Here is a 22,257-nt window from a genome sequence, read left to right on the forward strand (position 1 = left end):
AGGATTTTCCCCCTCAAAGTAAGTTGTTCATCCACAAGAGTAGATGCAAACCTGTATGATTGCACAACAAAAATTAGATATTCCAAAGAAAGTTGCAGCAGTTTTTGAACTTCATGTGTGGTCACAAATGAAGCTCCATTGGCCATTGTTATTAGTGTACTGATGTATGGATCATTACTCACACAGAATTTACTTTCAAACCAAGCAGCTTTATGTTGGTCAGCATGGTGAAATCCATGTAGAGAACTTTTTTTGCTCTCACGCGAAGATCCCGATCACACAAATTCCTTTTGAAATGAATGCCGAGTTCTGTCATGAAACTCTAGATGGCGCAGGCTGATGGGTCATTAATGCAAACTGATGATATTAACAGCATTAATCTACTTGGCACAAGATGATTGGTTCATTTTGCATATGCAGCCAATAAGCTTGCTGCTTTACATCTACAGTAAATGGCTGGTTAGCATCCACTAGAGCAGTTCGCAGCGCACTTTGAGAGTTCCTCTGAAACCCTCCACCTTCCCCAGCTCCACCTGTATAGATCTGCTACAGGTTATTCTATATGCTGCTTGTACAGCAGTAGAATGTTCTAAATACTCACTGTACCATATCTGCATATGTATTGACAGAAGCAAGTATATATATATATATATATATATATATATATACATGCTTGCAGCAGCAGCAATAATCTACAACTACAGCAATAACTTGCAGCAGCATTGTAGATCTATTTCGTCAAGACCAAATACATTAAAATTGTCATATCCATTACCATGCAATCTTCCAAGGGTTGTCATGATAGAACTGGATTTTGTGAAATGTTGTTGAGCAATGGTTAATGTGACCACACCTTTGCAATGAAAAACAACCACTGACATTTATTGTATAGACACAAAAACACTGAGACATTCTTCTGATTATCTTCTTTTGTGTCACAGAGGAAAATAGGTTAGACAGGTTCGCAATGACATCAGGGTTTGTAAATGATGACAGAATTTTCTTGTAAACTATCCCTTTAACCCAGGTTGCAGCATTCAACATTGTATAAATCCATGTGGCTGATACGTGCATGCAACTTGCACATTAACCTTTAATCACTAACACTTACCCTTTTTGTTGTTCTTGGCAGGATCAGCAATCATCTGCGTGACCTCTTTAACTGACCTCATGAGGACGGCTGTGGGAGATGGAACGTAACAGAATTTTCTTCTTTACTCTCTATTGCATTTCAACGATAACCCACCAGGGCTGATCACAACCACAGCCCCTCATCCACCCCAACCCTTCCACAGTCCCCCCATTCCTGTCCTCCCTCTTGCTCCCCGAAAGACCAAAACAAACCAGCAGGACCACTTATTCTTGTTCTGTTATAATAGTTTAACTTTCCTTTGCCCTTCACCCGTGACAAAGCAAAGCGGAAGTCAATAAACCGGTGAAGCGAGGAAGGAAAAAACAAGACAGTCATGTATCTGCCCCATGCCTGCAAACGCGATTTGGGCCATGCCCGCAATTCAGAGGCCACCCACGCAATTACGCTCCTCTGGTTGGCTCTGTGGGTCACCTTGGCATCGTGTCAGCGCATTGATCCCGGCTCCAAATATCCCACCGTCACCACAAACTACGGCAAGTTGCGTGGGATTAAAAAAGAGCTTAACAACGAGATTCTAGGTCCCGTGGAACAGTACCTTGGCATCCCCTATGCCACAGCGCCAATCGGAGACCGTCGTTTTCAGCCACCGGAAGCTCCTGGGTCTTGGCAGGAAGTGCGGAACGCTACACAGTTCGCCCCTGTTTGCCCGCAGAACGTGCATGGTGTTTTACCTGAGATAATGCTGCCTGTGTGGTTTACTGACAACTTGGACGTGGCCGCAACCTACATTCAGAATCAGAGCGAAGACTGTCTCTACCTCAACGTCTATGTGCCCACAGAGGATGGTGAGTGTCTGACACAACACAGCAAAGCATCATGGTTATATCTTATAGGGAGTAGAGTGCAACAGTGCCCATCCACATTTTCAGCAGCCTTGGTTCAGGAAGTATTTTCCCATAGGGATTTTTAAAAAGTCAAGGAGTTATAAGCCATGAACAAAACCAACCAGCTACGAGGTAAATCACAACATTGCAAACTTATATTTGAAGCAAAAAAATTGTGAAAATCAGACAAAAAGTCCAAACTTTAATAAGGGAAGGAACTACAGTACAGTCCCAAAAGGCATTACAAACGAAATAATCTAAAAAAAAAAAAAAGTATAGAACTATTAACGTTAATTAAGGATATAGAAACAATATAATTTATGTTTATTGCAAAATATACATTATATACAAATATTATGAACATACAAATAGGGAGATTCATCCTAATATGACACTCTCAGTCCCTCTTGGGAGTGGGCAGGTGCTAAGAATTTATTTTGGCACAATCCTCTTGTTTGGATTCTCTGATTGGTGGAGATTTTTTTGCGAATCATAGGTAATTTATCCAGTTAACAACCACGTAACTCACATTAGGTCTGTCTTCAGAGGTTTAGAAGTTAAAGAACATTTCCCCTATGGAGAAAATGAATGGGGTTTTTACTTCCGGAACCCAACTGCTGCACTCTATTGAGTAATGGAACCTATAGACATGGATTTTGCATGTGCTGCATAGTAGATGCTACAATATTTAGGGACAGTTTGCCCAATATTAAAAATAGTTGTCATTTACTCATTACGTTTTACTGTTGTTCCAAATCTGTATGACGTACTTTCTTCTTTGGAACACAAAAGAATATATTTCAAACAATGTCTTGTTTTGTCCATATAATGAAAGTCAGTGGGGTCCAAAATTGTTTTGGACCTCACTGACTTACCATGTATGGACAGAAACAGTTATTAACATTATTAAAAATATATGACCCGTCCTGGCAAAATGAGTCGGAATGAGCAAATTTTCAAAAATGAGTTATTTTTATTTTCACATTCTCCATTAAAATACCTTCAAAATGATATATGAATTGTTGGAATTGGACAAAAAAATGACTGAGCTACAGTTTGAAGGCAAGCAGAGTTGATTTAGAGAAAAATCAAGTTAAAGTTTCCAAAGCAAAATCACCTAGCAATGTTGCATATTTTCCTCCTATTCTTTTCTTAATAGTAATCAGCCTACTATACTATTAATCACAATATAGCTATTTTTATTTTATCTTTGTTATTAAAAAGTAGAACAGATGCAAATAAACAGTAGTTTAATCAAGAGCAGTGAGTGATTCCTTCTTTTCTTTAAGAGACAGATCTATATTAAGACCTACTGTAATGCATGTATCTAATATAATGTTACACATCAGATTTTTAACTATTAACTAAACATTCATATAATTATGATACTATTATGATTATGTTTGTGTGAATCTCGCCAAGACATAGGCTATTTCACAATAACGTACTTTATAGGGAGATTGCGTGCTTTGGAAGAGGTGCAGCGTATGCACGCGCTTTGCAAATGTCAGTCAGCTGAAATTCTTTTTTTTTTGGTTTGGTGTGTTTTGAATATAGTATTTAATTTGTTTGGACTCATGTCATCAATGATTTTCTTTGAATATTTTGAAATACAACTTATAGTCTACTCCTCTTAGAAAATGTACAAATAAAAGATTATTTTAGATGTTTAATTACTATCTGGAGCATTGGGATCGCTAGAAGAGGGCTTAATGAACTCATTTTTGTAAAAACCTCAAATTCTACCAAAACTGACATTTTTCACTTCTTTTGCCTGTAGCTAAAAATTAGACCATGCGCATTCCGACTTGTGTGTTCTGTGGAAGAAAGAAAGCCATACAGATTTAGAATGACATGAGGGTGAGTAAATCATGGCAGAATATTCATTTATGGCTGGACTATCTCTTTAACACTACAAAGGACCATACAGTGAAAATGAAATCATTTTCTCCCTTTGAATTTTGGTGCAGCTTTACCAGACCTTGACTAAGGACATGTCCTTGCCTTTTCCCAGTTATGATGTTCCCAGTCCACTGCACTCTGGATCAGGACTTGTCAGGAATAGTTTACCCTATGATTCACTTAAAGAGTGAGGCCAGCTGGAAAGACTAAAGCGTTCTGGCAAATTACTTATGCTCCAGTATAAGACGTACATTTACGACAAATTGGGGTAAATTGATGGAGAGTTAACAAACCAAAGAAGTGACTGACTTTTCAGACTGAGGTAAAACCCCTCAACATTTGTTTTTTTTCTTCTCCTCTTCCAGTTCTTTTTTTGTCTTTTTTTTTCTTTTGAGAGAGAGAGCAAAGTGGACAGAGACTCTCAGAGGATGGAAAGAGCTGATTTGCGAGGAGGTGTTTTTCTCGCGCAATTAAGGTTCCAGCCGCCAAGTCGCCCAGAGAAACAAATTATTGACATCAGCAGTAATTTGCAATCTCAGAGCCCTTTTTGCTCCTTTCCTCACAGTTTTTACCTCTTTTTGGCAGCCAGTGTGTTTACAATGGTAATTGTCTTATTTAAGCAATTCTTTCTATTATGAAAGAGTGCTTTGTAATTTGCAACCCGTGTTAATGAGGAAAATGTCATCAAACTTATTACCTCAGTATGTGCACTACATTTATATAATGCCTCAGTTATAGCATATCAGTAGCATATTCCAGCACACTGCATTCAGACTGAACATCTGCATAGGCATGTGAGTGTTTGTTCACAGCAAAGATGCCAGTGTTGTTTTCTTGTTTTTTTTTTTGTTTTCTGACACCATCAGCAATGTGTCTCTTTTTCCTTCTCTCTCTCGTTCTGTCTTCCAACACTCATTTTCATCCCACATTATCTCTTTCTCTGCACCATGTGTCTTTCACAAAGCCCTCTGCAAATCTGCCGATTCCTAGATTCCCAATGCATATGTTCCAGTTAATGTGTTTTTTCAAATTTTCTTTAATTCACTTTGTTTCTCTCAGTCTGTCTTGAGATGGTTTGCAATAGTGTGTTGCATGTTGATTGAATATTAAGTTAAAATACGTTATCCAATGCATTGTGTTTCCACACCAAATGGTGGATTAATTCCTTAATTTAGAGCATGATTAAGCTGTACATGACTATATTTAAGTTCAGATCTAATAAAGGAGCTCTTTTGTTTAGTTTTACACATGTAGAGCAAGTCTGTGCCTTTGAACTGCAGTAAAGATATACAGATTTATTCTTTTTTTGAAGTAGTGTATGTTGTGCTGTTGTTGATTGTTGTGGTTGTTAAGAGGGGGTGTGGAGGAGGTGATAGATGCTACTTCATTTGCTATATGTGGGGACCATCCCTGCCCCAAACTGCCCCAGGCAACTTATACAGCACTATATAGTCTCATTATTTGTCTCCCTTTGTTCTTGTTCCTCTGACTATATATAGTGACATCTGTTATAGCCTCTTGTAAACTAAAGCAGAATTCTGAACTCTGGGATGCCACTAGATTTAAATATTTTACGTTTTTACAGGATGGAATTGATTTCCATAATTCCATAAAAATGTTTTAATGTATTGAAAGTAGTTTTGATCTGAAATACAGCTAAAGAAATAATATGAATTATTTGTATAACTTTTCTTGTACCTGTGATGTAAAGCTGATTTTTTTCAGCTTCTGCTCCTGTCTTCAGTCTGACACGATCCTTGAGAAATCATTCTAAAATGCTGATTTGGTACTTAAGAAACATTTCTAATTAAACAGTTGTGCTGCTCACTGTTTGCGTGGGAACAGTGATGCATTTTTTTAAGGATTCTTTGATTAAGAAAATGCTCAAAAGGACAGTGTTTAATTGAAATAGAAATATTCTGGAACATTGTAAAAGTATTTACAATCTATTTTGTTGTCCTTGTGAAATAAAAGTCTTAATTTAATGTCAAACATCAACTAACCTCAAGCTTGAATTTTTTTCCATTATCTGTAGCAGTCTTTAACGACATGGACATTTTTTTTTTTTTTTTTCGATAAACAAATGTGGAGCCTATTATAATTATTATTATTATTAAAAGCCTAGTTCTTGTTTTGGATGCCCAAATGTATTTTCTCTTTTTCTCTCGTTCTCGTCCGGTGGTTATGGCAGGGCTGAGTAAGCCTGGGGAGAAAGTAGCAGGACTTGTGGGAGTTGTTTGAAGGCTGGAGGCGGATGGTCAATCAGAGGCATGTGTGAGCAGGACTGATGGGTTGGTTTTAGCATGACTGTGCACTCTGCAGCCCACCTGATACTGTCACCAGCCTGTCTACTCACTCTTCTCTGTCAGATCGGTTTGAACAGGAGAGAATACAAAGCCTACAGGATTTTCTCATTTTTTAAGCAAACAAAAAAAAATAGATAAATTGATCAGTAAATCAACAAGCAAGTAAAATCTGAATAGACTGGCTTTACACAAAGCAGACATAATATGATTCTGCCTTAAAGAGCTACAATAACATACCATATTTTAAAGTATCCCAAAGGCCAAGGAGGTAGAAATGAGAAATGGAAGAATGAAATGAGGGAACGCTTGAACAAAAGATGAAATTCGAATAGCGCGATTGTTTTCTATGGGAGGGAAATCAAAACTGCTTCAGAGAGCACCTGAGCGTTGGTGTGGAGGGCGTTTTTTAATTAGCTCCTGGAACCTCTAAGGTATTCTGAATATAGACGGACCGTTGCGGGCCCCTTTGAAGTATTAGAAGCCGAGAAGCACAACAACAGCTCTGCGACACATGAAAAAAAATAAAAATAATATATATATATATATATATATATATAGATATATATATAATATATATATATATATATATTCTAAGTTTACAGGCTACAGCTGGAGTGTTTGAAATTTTGACTTTTAACAGGACCAGTTGAGTGTAACTCGGAGGTGGGCTGCTTTTAGCAATGACATCATTGTCACATTATCAAATGAATGTTTAGAGGGGAAAAAATAATTTAGCCTTCTCTCCCCTGAACTACTGTAACTTGTTCTTTTCCACAGTGTTTCCCTCGTTCACTAAATGAAATCCAAAGGAAGGCTTCAATTTTGCAGCAAGGTCAAACCAATGGAATCAGCTGAGGTCAGTTTCTCAGCTTGGAGTTTTTAGTGGAAAGTAATGAGAGCAAATTAGTAACTTTCCAGCTGAGAACGTGTGCAGGCTTACTAGAAATCGTGTGTGTGTGTGTGTGTGTGTGTGTGTGTGTGTGTGTGTGTGTGTGTGTGTGTGTGTGTGTGTGTGTGTGTGTGTGTGTGTGTGTGTGTGTGTGTGTGTGTGTGTGTGTGTGTGTGTAAATCCCTGTGTGTGTGTGTTTTTTTGTTTGTGTGTTTGTCCATGAGATTTTGGGGAGGAAGTGTGTGTTAATGAATGTGTCTATAAGGCTGTCAGCTCAAGAGAATAACAAATACTCAATTAAAAGAATGAGATAACAGCTGACGGACACAAGAAAAAGAAAAAGACGGGACTTGAGTAATAAAGATGTAAAGTGCAAGAATGAAGAATGAATATACTGCAAAGCGAGACCGAATAAGTGAAGTAAATGAGAGAGATGCGGAGAAATGGAGGGAAAATGGAAAGGGAAGGAGATGAGAGCAGATATGTATGGATCAATAACGCTGACACAGAATGAGGGTTTGGCAGGGGAAGGGGTCGCCTTGGCAACCCCTCAGCTCTTCCTGCGTGTAGCTGTCAGGCAGCACGTCAGAGCCGTGCGAGCGTGTGTGTGCATCCTTGTGTGTTACCAGTAGACTCTCAATGAAGGAATTAGCAAGAGCTCTGCCACACACTCTATTTATAGCCACAGAAGAGAGAACCACTTGAGAGAAAGTTGTTAGGTGTGTGTGTGCGTGCGTGTGTGTGTGTGAATTCTTGACGTAGGCCGTCGTAATGGAGATGGCGCATTGTGCCGGGTCGTGCCGTGCTTTCTTTCTTCCTCTCCTCTTTGCCTCACACAGAAACTCTCCTCACATGCTGACAAGCTAATTGGTTTAACATCATTTGTTGTCGGAGGTGTTTGTACAGTTACAGGCAATTGATGGAAACGAGCTTACTAAAGATCCCACCGACTTCAGGGACTGTTACAGAAAGTACCATGAATGAATGGACTCCATTAATAAACACATATAGATTAGGTGTCTAAAGAAGCTGTTTTCAGGACCGTCTAATTGCTACGGATGTAAAATGGAGGACTGTATTTACGTTAATGGCTAAATGCTTTTTTTTTTTTTTTTTTTGATAGCCAATATACATAAATCAAACTTTAGAATATGGCTACAATATAGCCTAAGCATAATAAATGCTACAATTAAATTTATATTTAATTTCCACTGAACAAAATAGGAAACAAATAAAATAAAAAAATTTATTTAAAAAATCTATAAAATAAACTTATTTATACTTTAGAAAGCAACTTCTTGACTTCTTTAACCTATTATGATCATCATGCACCGAGTACATGTGTTTAATACAGGAAACTATTTTGCACCTAACCTGGATTTGCTGAAGTTTGCAAGGTTTGTGGGTTTAAATATTTAATAGGTATTCAAAGGCTTGTTTAAATGATGCAAATGTATGTTTAATAATGCCGACGGTATATTAAAAAAATATTATTGCGTTTGCCTTTCTTTTACGAGACAGAAATGAGAGCTCCTCCATGTCTGCAATTAGGCACTAGGCTTCTCAGTAATTCTGACACTTATAGGCCAAGAAGAAAAACACATTGGCTAATGCAGATAATTACAAAATGACAGATATCTACTAATGTCTGGTATTGGCCTTTGTGATATATACTGGCCTGCCCCCAGAAATGAAGTAGAGGTTTGGTGTGAAAAGCTGAAGGAATAGTTCACTCCAATTATTTTCTCACTATCATGTCATTTCAAACCCTTGAATGGTGTTTAAGTTAATAGTGATGAATATTGTATTTCACATCAGGAACAGGTTTGATATTATGATCTTTTGTTATGAGACACTTGATGTTGATGCTATTGACTTTCCATCAACGCAGTAGCCACTGTATTTGATTTAAAAGCTTCACCAGAGGGAAAGACTATTACTAATAATTACATACATTGTAGTCTGTTCCTTACATAAAACTATTATACGAGTTCAGTAGACTTGGAATAAAGTGCATGAGTTAGATAGACTATTTTTATTTTGCCTTTTGTCTGTTTTGATACTTGACAGCCCAGGGTTGCTTAGAACTAGTGTTACTTTAATATCATTGAGATTCAACTAACGAAAATGTTTTTACGGTCGACTACAGTAATGACAAGAATATTTCTTTTTCACAGAAAAATAAGATTTTTACAGGTTTTGAACAGCATAAGGGTGAGTAAATAATAAATAATGACACATAAATAACTATTTCTTTTTAAGTAGTTTCTTTGTCTTGGGTGGTAACAGGCTTCAAAATGCCACCCTGCATCTTTCCTCTCACTCATAGAGAAACATGGAAACATACGCGTACATGCAGAGCCATTGCCCTCTCATTTCCTTTCTGTTTCTCTGTCTCTCTTTCCTCCTGCTGCTTTCTTTCTCACTTTTTTCTTCTCTCTCTTTCTCTCTCTCTCTCCATGTAGCTCAAAGGGCCGTGTCTCTTCAGTGCCTGCTGCAGCTTAGGCGGCAAGTGGCTGTGAATGCAAATTAGATTCAAAAACAGACACACGCGCACACTCACACTCACACACACACACACACACACACACAAACAGACACACGCGCACACTCACACTCACACACACACACACACACACACACAGGGCTTGTACCTCTCCTGGTGCTTCAGAGAAGGATGACTGTGGAAGTAGAAACTGTGGGAGAGGCAAAGAAGGAAAGAGCAATTGGGGAGAAAGATGGAATAAGGTGGAAATAAAAGGGATAGGAAGTTTGAGAGTACGTGAAGAGTGAACCAGTCTGACCTTATATCAGTTTTTACTGTGTGAGGGGGGAAAAAAGATCTGGTACACGTCCCATAGGCAGGTCCAGGTTTATGTTGATTTTGAAGGGAAGGGAAGGGAAGGGAAGGGAAGGGAGGGAAGGGAAGGAAGGGAAGGAAGGGAATTCATGAGGGTGGGGTCGGGAAGGGAAGGGAAGGGAAGGGAAGGGAAGGGAAGGGAAGGGAAGGGAAGGGAAGGGAAGGGAAGGGAAGGGAAGGGAAGGGAAGGGAAGATGTTGGCGTGGTGGAACATTGTCAGTGACAGTGACATGTTCTGTTCTGATCCATGTGATTAGCGGCTGCTTTTGTGTGTTTTAACAGGATTATAGCAACATCAGCGAGAAAAAGGAGAAAAACAATAGTCACTTAAAATGTGCTGGATTATATTAAATCAGTAAGATTAGCCTGCATCTGTCATGCGTGCACTCATATACACAATCTCTCACATTCACACACAGACACACACATAAAAGTCATTATTAGGCCTCATAAGTCACTTTGGAGTGTTTGACTTAACTGTCACAAACCATTATTGGAGAGTTAGGATTACGTTTTTGCTCTGCAAGACACTATATGATAACAACCGATAGCATTTTCCTATACTTTTCTATTTATTATGAATGCCGATATTAGAATCTCATATTAATTATGAAAAGATATATTAATAATTGGTTAATTGAGATTTGTTAGTAAATTAAATTTTCTAGTGTATTTTTAGCTGTTTTCTCTGCATATTTGTGACAAATGGTACAGATCAAAAACATAAAGACCTATATGTACTTCATATTTTAATATCGTAATACAAGCAGTGTGCCATATGTCACCACACTGAGGTAAAAGTTGGTGTGTGTTAGTCCTGACAGGTGTTTTCTTCAGATTTGACTTAAATCAGGGATGTCCAGTCCTGCTCCTGGAGGGCGTTCATAATTAAACACACCTGAACCAGTTAATCAAGGCTTTCAGGATTACAAGACACTTCCAGGCAGGAGTTAGGAGCGCTTTAGAGCTAAATACTGCAGGAAGGTGGCCCTCCAGGAGCAGATTGGACACCCCGTCTTAAATCATGCATTATATTGCAGTTCTTAGTAAAGTTACTGGCCAACTGGCCTTCAATTTATTCACCCAAAGCCAATTTTACCTTGCCTTTGGCACTTGGCGAGTGTTAATTTTCGACCCTGAACTCACGTATTACTCTTGGTGGCTGTTAAGAAATTAGGATTTTTTTCTAATTACACTACCGTTCAAAAGTTTTGAAATGTTTTTGATAGAAGTGTCACCTGCTTATATCAAGGCTGTGCTGATTTGATCAAATATACAGTAAAAAAAAAAGTAATATTGTCAATTTTTCATATATAAAATGTAATTTAACTTCACTGATGACACGAATGTTCAGCAGCCATTACTCCAGGCTTCAGTGTCACATGATCCTTCAAATATATATATATATATATATATATATATATATATATCTATATATATATATATATATAATATGCTGCTATGATGCTCAAGTAACATTTCTTATCATTATCTATGTTAAAACAGTTCATATTTTGTTGAATATTTTTCTGGAAATCATAATACAATTTTAAGGACTGTTTATTGAATAAGGTATTTGCTGTCACTTTTGATCAATGTAATGCATCCTTGCTGAATGAACATATTTATTTCTTTAAAAAAAAAAAATTACTGACAAATTTGAAGCAGTAGTGTATATATCATACACTGGAATTACACCATAAATTGAATGAGATTTATGCTAAAAGAACACTGTAAAATCTAATAAGTTGGGCTTACTTAAAAAAAAGCATGCAAACCGATTGCCTTGAAAAAACTAAGTAAAGTGAAATAGGAATAGTATGTTGTACTGACAAATGCTTAGTTAGTATAGTTATTAGTAACTAAAAAAGAACTGTAGGGGGTACTTGATCCATGACTTAGTATAGCTACTCACTGACTCCCAGAATGCATTGCGCATAATAAATTATGCAGTTGCTTTGTTTTACAGTTGTTTTTATTTGCCAATTGTATTTGCTGTCTTGTGTCAGTAGTAGCACAACAAAAAAAGCAAATATAATGGCTTTTGTTACAATTAATGAAAATAAATTAACATAAATAAAGTTTCAAGTGCCCAACTAAAGGGAATGCTAATCACTATAATGGTGAGCTAAAAAAAAAAAAAAAACGGCAATTAGCAACATATTAGTGCACTGCTGCCTCTCACTGGTTTATTAATGTCATTGGTTCCTTTGAGGCTACTTGAATATTTTAAGTAAGTGTCACTCAAAACAGTAAGTAAATTGTTTTATTTGCCTTGAAAGTAGCTGAAACTTAATAAAACCTAGTAAGTATAACAACTAAGTAAAGATAACTAATTAAATCTAAGTAAGGTAAACTATTGGATTTTACAGTGAAGTGAAATTATCAAGCAATGCAAATGCAAATACCTATACGGTACATTCTCTGAATACATAATACACAATATCTTATGCAGTTTTGCTTTTTTTAAGATATACTGTATAATTGATTTTGTTCTAAGGATGTTTTGATATTTTTAGTTAAAAGATACTAATTGGGTTTTTTAAATCTCTCTAGTAGTGGACCGTTTAAGTGCATTTCTTCTTAGAATATGGTATTACAGCAGTCATTATAATGAGCTCTTGGCTCATGTCAGCTGTATGCAGGATTTGAAGAGTCTAATGTCAGACTTATGACAGCTCTCTGCAGTCTTTATGACTGAGCAGGCAGATATATCGCTGGGCATCATGTTTCTCTGGAGACCAAGCTTTAATTCCATGCGGCGGGGGTTACCGGGGAAACAGTTTTAACCTTCATGCTGTCTGCATCTCCAGCACACCTAAATGTCATCCCATCCAGCTCTGCTCTGTTCAAATATTCCTCTTTTCACACATTCACTCCATCCCAGTCACTTTATCTCTGTGTGTCTGTCTTTCTCTCTATCTACACCAAACACTCCTTCCACTTTCATTCAGCCTCCTATTTTTCTCCATTTATCATTTGTGCTCTCTTTCCCTCTCCAAACCTACCATATTACCTTTTCTTACCTTGTGGTACCATGGCAATACTGTCGCTTTTTGGACACTACTGTGATAGTAATATAATAGGGTTATATAAAATCAATTGCAGCAGTGGTTCTCAACCCCTATTCCAACACAATATTTTGGTATTTCTGTTGTTTATTTATTGATATATTGAATTAATTAACATTGTTAATTTTTTTAATATATTCAATTACTAAACCACGATTCATTTGGCGTTTCCATAAGTTATGTAATCCAGAACTACAGGTCCTTCTCAAAAAATTTGCATATTGTGAAAAAGTTCATTATTTTCCATAATGTAATGATAAAAATTAAACATTCATATATTTTAGATTCATTGCACACCAACTGAAATATTTCAGGTCTTTTACTGTTTTAATACTGATGATTTTGGCATACAGCTCATGAAAACCCAAAATTCCTATCTCAAAAAATTAGCATATCATGAAAAGGTTCTCTAAACGAGCTATTAACCTAATCATCTGAATCAACTAATTAACTCTAAACACCTGCAAAAGATTCCTGAGGCTTTTAAAAACTCCCAGCCTGGTTCATAACTCAAAACCGCAATCATGGGTTAGACTGCTGACCTGACTGCTGTCCAGAAGGCCATCATTGACACCCTCAAGCGAGAGGGTAAGACACAGAAAGAAATTTCTGAACGAATAGGCTGTTCCCAGAGTGCTGTATCAAGGCACCTCAGTGGGAAGTCTGTGGGAAGGAAAAAGTGTGGCAAAAAACGCTGCACAACGAGAAGAGGTGACCGGACCCTGAGGAAGATTGTGGAGAAGGACCGATTCCAGACCTTGGGGACCTGCGGAAGCAGTGGACTGAGTCTGGAGTAGAAACATCCAGAGCCACCGTGCACAGGCGTGTGCTTTTGAACCAGAAACAGCGGCAGAAGCGCCTGACCTGGGCTACAGAGAAGCAGCACTGGACTGTTGCTCAGTGGTCCAAAGTACTTTTTTCGGATGAAAGCAAATTTTTGCTTGTCATTCGGAAATCAAGGTGCCAGGGTCTGGAGGAAGACTGGGGAGAAGGAAATGCCAAAATGCCTGAAGTCCAGTGTCAAGTACCCACAGTCAGTGATGGTCTGGGGTGCCATGTCAGCTGCTGGTGTTGGTCCACTGTGTTTTTATCAAGGGCAGGGTCAATGCAGCTAGCTATCAGGAGATTTTGGAGCACTTCATGCTTCCATCTGCTGAAAAGCTTTATGGAGATGAAGATTTCGTTTTTCAGCACGACCTGGCACCTGCTCACAGTGCCAAAACCACTGGTAAATGGTTTACTGACCATGGTATTACTGTGCTCAATTGGCCAGCCAACTCTCCTGACCTGAACCCCATAGTGAATCTGTGGGATAATCTGAAGAGAAAGTTGAGAGACGCAAGACCCAACACTCTGGATGAGCTTAAGGCCGCTATCGAAGCATCCTGGGCCTCCATAACACCTCAGCAGTGCCACAGGCTGATTGCCTCCATGCCACGCCGCATTGAAGCAGCCATTTCTGCAAAAGGATTCCCGACCAAGTATTGAGTGCATAACTGAACATAATTATTTGAAGGTTGACTTTTTTTGTATTAAAAACACTTTTCTTTTATTGGTCGGATGAAATATGCTAATTTTTTGAGATAGGAATTTTGGGTTTTCTTGAGCTGTATGCCAAAATCATCAGTATTAAAACAATAAAAGACCTGAAATATTTCAGTTGGTGTGCAATGAATTTAAAATATATGAAAGTTTAATTTTTATCATTACATTATGGAAAATAATGAACTTTTTCACAATATGCTAATTTTTTGAGAAGGACCTGTATATGTTCTTCAATCATTATTGGGAAAAAAAATTACAAATATTTCATAATAGTAATTTCTCAATTTAACCCTTTATGCCCTGAGGGCATTTTTGCCTCACTGAAGTTGATGTTTTTTCTGAGTGACATACGCAAAAATAATGACTCATAACTCCAAGACCGTCGAAAGGTAGGTATCGTTTGATGGGGGGGGGGGGGGGGTCTTTGCATTTGAATATTCTCATGTTGAGAAATAGGTGATAAAATGTAAGAAAAATGAGTGTGGTCAAGGGAAATTTTTCATATCATTCTTATTTGACATTCAATATCTCATGAAAAGAAATAAGGTAGGAGCAAAATTATTTTTTTGGTGATGTTCCCCAACATGCTGTATGTGAACTAGCTTTTTCTTAGCCCTTAACAGTTTTGAAATTGTTGTTTTGAATTTGAAGTAATGCCTTACTCAAGTTTAGTCAAAGCCCCAAACAATTATACTTGTTTTATTCTACTCGATGATACCTTTCAAATGACATATGACACATGACTATCTGAGCTGTATGATGTTTCTGACATATTAGAGTATACACAAAAAAATGCACAAAAAATTAAAAATAATTTTTCATAAATTATGCAATATATATATATATATATATATTTATCCGCAAATAACTCTACACTACTTAGGAGTTAATCAAAGTGTCTACATGCATTGTAAAGGTCAGACTCCAAGCCTTCAAATGACACCTACTTTGTGTTGGTCAATGCAGTGAATTTGAAAAATATGACTATTATTTTTTCTTCACTAGGGGGCGCCCGCGGCGGTACACTCCGGTTTAGAGGAACTAGGCAGCACTGGTTAGGACAGGAATAGGCAACTTCGGTCCTGGAGTGCCGCTGTCCTGCTGAGTTTAGCTCTAACCCTAATCAAACACACCCGAACAAGCTTATCAAGGTCTTCGGGATTTCTAAGGCTACAGACAAGTGAGATTTTACATTCTGCTTGCCGAGTGTTCAATGGAGCTATCCGACTGATTTCTTCAATTCATGGGTTTAGGTATTATTTACACATGAAAGACGCAATGGATTGTTTTGATTTTGGACTCATTTCAATCGTGAGAATCTGCTGTAAATAATGATATGCCATTATCCCCGATCGGAGCATGTTTCATGAAATGACATGCGTAAAAAAACATGAGAAAGTTGCACCATGTGTGCATTTGCGGTTTTATGTGTTATACCTCAATGATGAATATCTTTAGATCTAAATTACAGATTATGGTATGATTGGGCTCCTTTTAATCAGAAGAATTTTCTGAAAATAATTCTGTGTGCCGCCTGTGCAGTTTTATGTGTGTTATAAATTATTGAGGAATATCTTTAGATATAAATGACGGATTATAGTGATTTATAGTGGCTCTTTTTAATCAGGAGAATCTGCTCTAAAAATGGTTTTCCATGATCTTAGCATGTTTTATGAAGTTACAAGCAAAATGGTGACATCAATATATTATTTTCAAATGGGTCAAAGCCCCAAGCAATTATGCTTGTTTTATTCTACTCGATGAGACCTTTCAAATGACACATGACTATCTGAGCTGTTGTCACGATACACAGGAGGGAGGAGCAAGGAGACGCAGGAGATTTCTTCAACATGGAATTTTAATTCAAAGATGTGGAATTACACGGGAGATGACATATACAACAGCCGACAAAGGAACTCAAAACTGGGAACACTATTTATACACAGGACATGATAATGGGAAGACTAGACACACCTGGGATCAATGGAAACACATAGAAAACACCTGGAATCAACTTAATCAACATAATGGGGACAGAAACATTCACAAAACATGGAATTATGTCATGGAGTCTGACATAACGCCCCCCTCTGGAAGGCCGTGTCCTCACGCCATACAACATTCAACTTGGAGGGGGGTTGGGTGCTCTGGAGCTCCTTCAGACACGGGACAGTGGCCTCCAGAGCTGAACCCGTTCCCGCTTAACTCGGGATCAAGAGCCCTCGGTGATCTATAATCAGGAACAGGAACCCTCAGTGGGCTTAACTGGGGATCGGGAGCCCTCCATGGGCTTAACTCGGGAACAGGAACTGGGGATCAGGAGCCCTTCCTGGGCTTAACAAGGGGTCAGGATCCCTCTGTGGGCTATACTCAGAAACAGTAGCCCTTCGTGGGCTGAACTGTGATCAGGAGCCCTCCGTGGGCTTAACTTGGGATCAGGAGCCCTCCATGGGCTATACTCGGGAACAAGAGCCCTCAGTGGGCTTAACTCGGGATCGGGAGCCCTCTGTGGGCTTAACTGGGGATCGAGAGCCCTCCATGGGCTTAACTCGGGAACAGGAACTGGGGATCAGGAGCCCTTCCTGGGCTTAACAAGGGGTCAGGAGCCCTTCCTGGGCTATACTCAGAAACAGTAGCCCTTCGTGGGCTGAACTGTGATCAGGAGCCCTCCGTGGGCTTAACTTGGGATCAGGAGCCCTCCATGGGCTATACTCGGGAACAAGAGCCCTCAGTGGGCTTAACTCGGGATCGGGAGCCCTCCGTGGGCTTAACTCGGGATCGAGAGCCCTCCGTGGGCTTAACTCGGGAACAGGAGCCCTTCCAGGGCTGAACTGGGGATCAGGAGCCCTTCCTGGGCTTAACTCGGGATCAGGAGCCCTTCCTGGGCTTAACTTGGGATCAGGAGCCCTCCATGGGCTATACTCGGGAACAGGAGCCCTCAGTGGGCTTAACTCAGGATCGGGAGCCCTCCGTGGGTTTACTTGGGATCGAGAGCCCTCCAGGGGCTTAACTCAGGAACAGGAGCCCTTCCTGGCTTGAACTTGGGTTCAGGACCCCTTCCTGGTTTTAACTCTGGATCAGGAGCCTTCCGTGGGCTATACTCGGGAAAGAGAGCCGTCTGTGGGCTTAACTCGGGATCGGGACCCCTCTGTGGGCTTAACTCCAGATCGGGAGCCCTTCCTGGGCTTGACTGGAGATCGGAAGCCCTTCCTTGGCTTGACTGGAGGCCTCCCTGGGCTTTGCTCTGGGGCTGGGCCGACACTGGATTGAACTCTGATGCCTGGGTCAACTCTGGAGTGAACTCTGGGGCCTGGATAAACACTGGAGTGAACTCTGGGACCTGGGCCGACACCCTTCTCCTCACCCCTAGTTTCCTCTTCTGGATCAGGAGGAAAAGGCGTGGTCTGGGCCAACACTGGAGCAAACTCTGGGGCCTTGGCCGACACTGCAGCGAACTCTGGAAGGCACTTATGAGGAATGTTCACTGGAAGGCGCTCTGGAAGGCGCTTACAAGGAGTGTCACTGGAGGGCGCTCTGGAAGGCATTTACGAGGAGCTGGCACTGGAGGGCGCTCTGGAAGGTGCTTACGAGGAGCGGGCACTGGAGGGCGCTCTGGAAGTCGCTTTCAAGGAGCGGGCACTGGAGGGCGCTCTGGAAGGCGCTTACGAGGAGCGGGCACTGGAGCGAGCTTTGGAGCTGGCAGGCTTGCCACACTAACGTCCTTTGGACTTGCCACATCTTATTGAGAACCACTGCTTTGGAGTTCAGTGTAAATATCATGGCACATGAATATGATAATCAGTCAGTACCATGGGTATATAAAGACACTTTCCCACCTACGCTGTGTCCAAAAACTTAGGCAGATGACTTGTTGCCTTGCTGCCTTATATCAGGCAGTGACTATGCAGGAAGTGTTTGCGAACAAAGGTACATCCCAAAACTGATTTCAGAAAGGCTTCTGAGAGAGCATAATGATCTACTACAAAATAAGAGAGCTTTTTATTACAATACTAATTTCTTCCCTTTTTTTAGCTTGACTGTCACAGCATCGAATGCACAGGAGAGTGAGATATTGTAGGCAGGAGGATGCATCAATGCTGCCTTCAAAAATCAATCACATGAAGGTGTCTCAGTAAACAGGATGTCACACAGTCATATGATTTGGACGTGCCTTGTTGCCTTATTACCTCCATATGTTGCTTGTGGATGTATCATTTTTCAGCTTTTGGACACAGCCAGAGTTTTAGTTCCAATCGTGTTCCAACAAACCTGGATGTAATTTTCAAGTAAAACCAAAGACCTTAATTAGTTTATTCAGGTGCTTTTAATGTCAGATGTCAGGAGTAAGGGACGACTGCTATGTTCATTATTACATCCAACAACAAAACACCTTAATCTCTTAGGAGTCATTCTTGTTTACATCTGCTCTGCCGGTGAAACAATGGTGGACTGATGACAGCTCACTCAGGGTGGGTCTAAGGTAAGACATCATTCCAGTCTGTGCTGAAACCCTTTGTCAATCAAACTATCATGGGAGGGGCCTGTCTGTGTGAAGTCACAAAAACAGAAATCTGAGATCGGCTCGATTTGAGAAAGGGATAAAGATTTTAGTATATAAAAAAAAAACACTGGGTGGATTTTTATCATTATAGGGTGGTTGTGTACACACTGCCAACACACATTTCAGTTTAAACAACTTGTAAAAATGCATGTAGCATCTGATGATCCCTTTAAGTGAATAAATTCACATTTATTTAGACTCTTTTCTGATATGTATAGCCAACCAATCTATTAATTTTTCTGATTGGATATCGATCAAACCCTGTATGTTTTCCTTATTGAAAATCCGGTTTCACATTTTACATTATGAGAGGAAAATAGATTCAAGAGAAAATAGAAATAACAACTGATTTTGATTTAGATTTTAATATTATGTAATAGTGACATTTTAGGACAACCCTAACCCCCTAAAACTATATGGTATTACTATCTGTAACGCCACGCCAGCAGAGGGAGCCCTCGCCCGAGTACTGACTGTGTGCCGCTCCCTCTGCTTCACCTGTCATTTCCTGTTTGGTGGACATTTAAGCATGGCCTTAGCCACGGTTACTTCGCGAAGTATTGCCAGCCTGTCTGCCTTACCGAGTGTTATTCCCATTCCCATTCCCATTCCCATTCCCATTCCCATTCCCATTCCCATTCCCATTGCCATTGTTTGCCTGCTTGTGTATGATCTTTGCCTGGTTACCCTGTTTTCTGCCTTTTGGATTGCCCACTGTTTTGTTGCCTGGATTGGACTGCCTACAGTATCTGTGTATGTACCCCTGCCTGCCTCACGTTTCTGATTCACTGTCTGCTGTTTTGGATTTGTTTGCTGTGGATTTCATTAAAACACTGCACATGGATTCTAACGCCGCCTCAGCGTCCCTACACTATCTGAAACTATTAATGTAGCATTTTTTTGTCTCTCTTTTAATCAATCTCTTTTCTATCCTATATCTATCAGAGGTCATTATAGTTAAATAAAACTAAATCCGTAAATAAACATTTTGTTACTTGAAATGACATCAACCGAAATAACATAATACAAATCTGAAACTTTTTTTTTTTCATTTAAACCCTAAATAAATATGAATAAAAACTATATACACATTTGTGACCCTGGACCACAAAACCAGTCATAAATGTCAATTTTTCTGAATAAATAAGCTTTCCATTGATGTATGGTTTGTTATGATAGGACAATATTTGGCTGAAATACAACTATTTGAAAATCTGGAATCTGAGGGTGCAGAAAAATCCAGTATATTGAGAAAGTTGTCCAAATGAATTTCTTAGCACTCATATTACTAAAAATAAAGTTTTGATATATTTCAGGTAGGAAATTTACAAAATATTTTCATAGAATATCCTAATGATTTTTGCCATAAAAGAAAAATCAATAATTTTGACCCATACAGTATATTTTTTTGTATTGCTACAAATACACCTGTGCTACTTATGACTGGTTTTGTGCTCCAGGGTCACATATAAAAACAAATAAAAATGACAAAATATACAACTAAATTACTAAAAACTGAGCTTAAATAATAATAATAAAAAAATGCACAATATAAAAGATAATTCAAAATATTAATAAAAAATGTAATTGTATCTCAGTGATACCAAACATTGCTACATATTTCCTCTCTCTACCAAGAATCTTCCTCACCACTTTATCAAAGCGAAAAAAAAGCTCAAATCATTATAGATCCATGCTGGACTGTGACAATACTCTGTTTAATAAAAATGCCTCTGATGCTAAATCTAATTCTCATTTACATCTCCCCATGTCATATAATAGAAACGCACTTCACACCAGGTCGGCCAGGCATCTTTAATGCTGTTAAAAAGAGCTCAATTATATTCAGTTTATCAATGTGACTTGGGTGCTCTCTTTCCATCTCCGCTCTAATTTCTACCCATTTCCACTCAGGAGAAGCTGAGAGGCATGAAAACATCAGGTGGAAGCCATCTGGCTATCTCATTCCTCTTTCAAGCTGATTTTCTGAATCATATTTCTGTAAAGAGGGTGAGCCACAGGTAGCAGATTGAACTCATATCCCCCGTTTGGGATATCAGAGGAGAGGGTAGATTCCTGCTAGAACGTTCTGGTCCACAGACACCTGTGGTCGGCCTGATTACGAGCATCTTACACTGAGGGAGTGTGTAATTCGACTGGCATCTGCTGATGAGGCTTGCTGTGTGTGTGTGTGTGTGTGTGTGTGTGTGTGTGTGTGTGTGTGTGTGTGTGTGTGTGTGTGTGTGTGTGTGTGTGTGTGTGTGTGTGTGTGTGTGTGTGAATAGCTCATCTGCGCAAAACAGCGACCTTGTGTAACTGCTGCATAGCGTTCATCTACTTTCCATCATGTATAGACACGCACACACACTTAGACACACATGCAATCATGTGCAGGCATGCAAGGCATGATTTTACATATTTATACCATCCACACACATACAAAATGATAAACAAATTGCCTTGCAAAAACCTTCGTATCACAAACATCTCAACAAAAACAGATAGAGCGTTAACCACATTCTCACTCTCTCAAACACATGCATGTGTGCAAAAGCAGAAGAGCATCACGTGCGCTGTTAAGGCCAGAGGGCACAGCAAGGTCAGCACCAGGAACTGGGGCTGAAATAATAGATTGTGTAAGCACCAAAGAGAATAGAGAGAAGGTAGGCTTTGGAAAAGGAGGTTATGAGGAGAGAAATTATGAGGAGAGATGATCAGAAAATAAAACTGGATGGGAGGTGTGCAGCAGAGGAGAAAGAAAATGAATATGAGAGAGGCAAGGGACGGTCAAATGGATTGGAGGAGGATGAATTTTGGTGCAATATCTCCACCATCTCACCATCCAGGTAAAAATCAGAGAGTGGAAAGTAGAAATGAGCCTCTTAGATTGGATGGAATTGAATTCGGAAGGTTGAAGGGCCATCCTGAGACAGTAAGTCTCAGGGGGGCAGTCATGGCCTAATGGATGGAGAGTCGGACTAGTAACCCGAAGGTCGCAGGTTTGAGTCTCAGGTTTGGTTGTGATTTTTGGTGGTGGTTGTTGTTGGTGTACAGTGCTGTCTTCCACCTTCAGTACCATGACTGAGGTGAGACCCTTGAGCAAGGCCCCAACTGGTCCCCAGGCACTGCACCATTGGCTGCCCACT

At 39.5% G+C, this 22,257-nt stretch overlaps 1 protein-coding gene across 2 annotated transcripts in view; it reads left to right on the forward strand.

The window, feature by feature from the left end:
* The window catches only part of LOC109094698 (neuroligin-2-like), a 160,454-nt gene that overhangs the window by 55,123 nt on the left and 83,074 nt on the right, over positions 1-22,257 (forward strand). For both annotated transcript variants that reach the window (XM_042726986.1, XM_042726985.1), the window contains exon 2: positions 1,133-1,938. In XM_042726986.1, the coding sequence (XP_042582920.1) occupies positions 1,467-1,938 (472 nt within the window). In that variant the 5' untranslated portion in view covers positions 1,133-1,466. The remainder of the gene's footprint in view (positions 1-1,132; positions 1,939-22,257) is intronic.

The sequence above is a fragment of the Cyprinus carpio genome, chromosome B7 (genome assembly GCF_018340385.1).
Source record: "Cyprinus carpio isolate SPL01 chromosome B7, ASM1834038v1, whole genome shotgun sequence".
Classification (NCBI taxonomy): domain Eukaryota; kingdom Metazoa; phylum Chordata; class Actinopteri; order Cypriniformes; family Cyprinidae; genus Cyprinus; species Cyprinus carpio.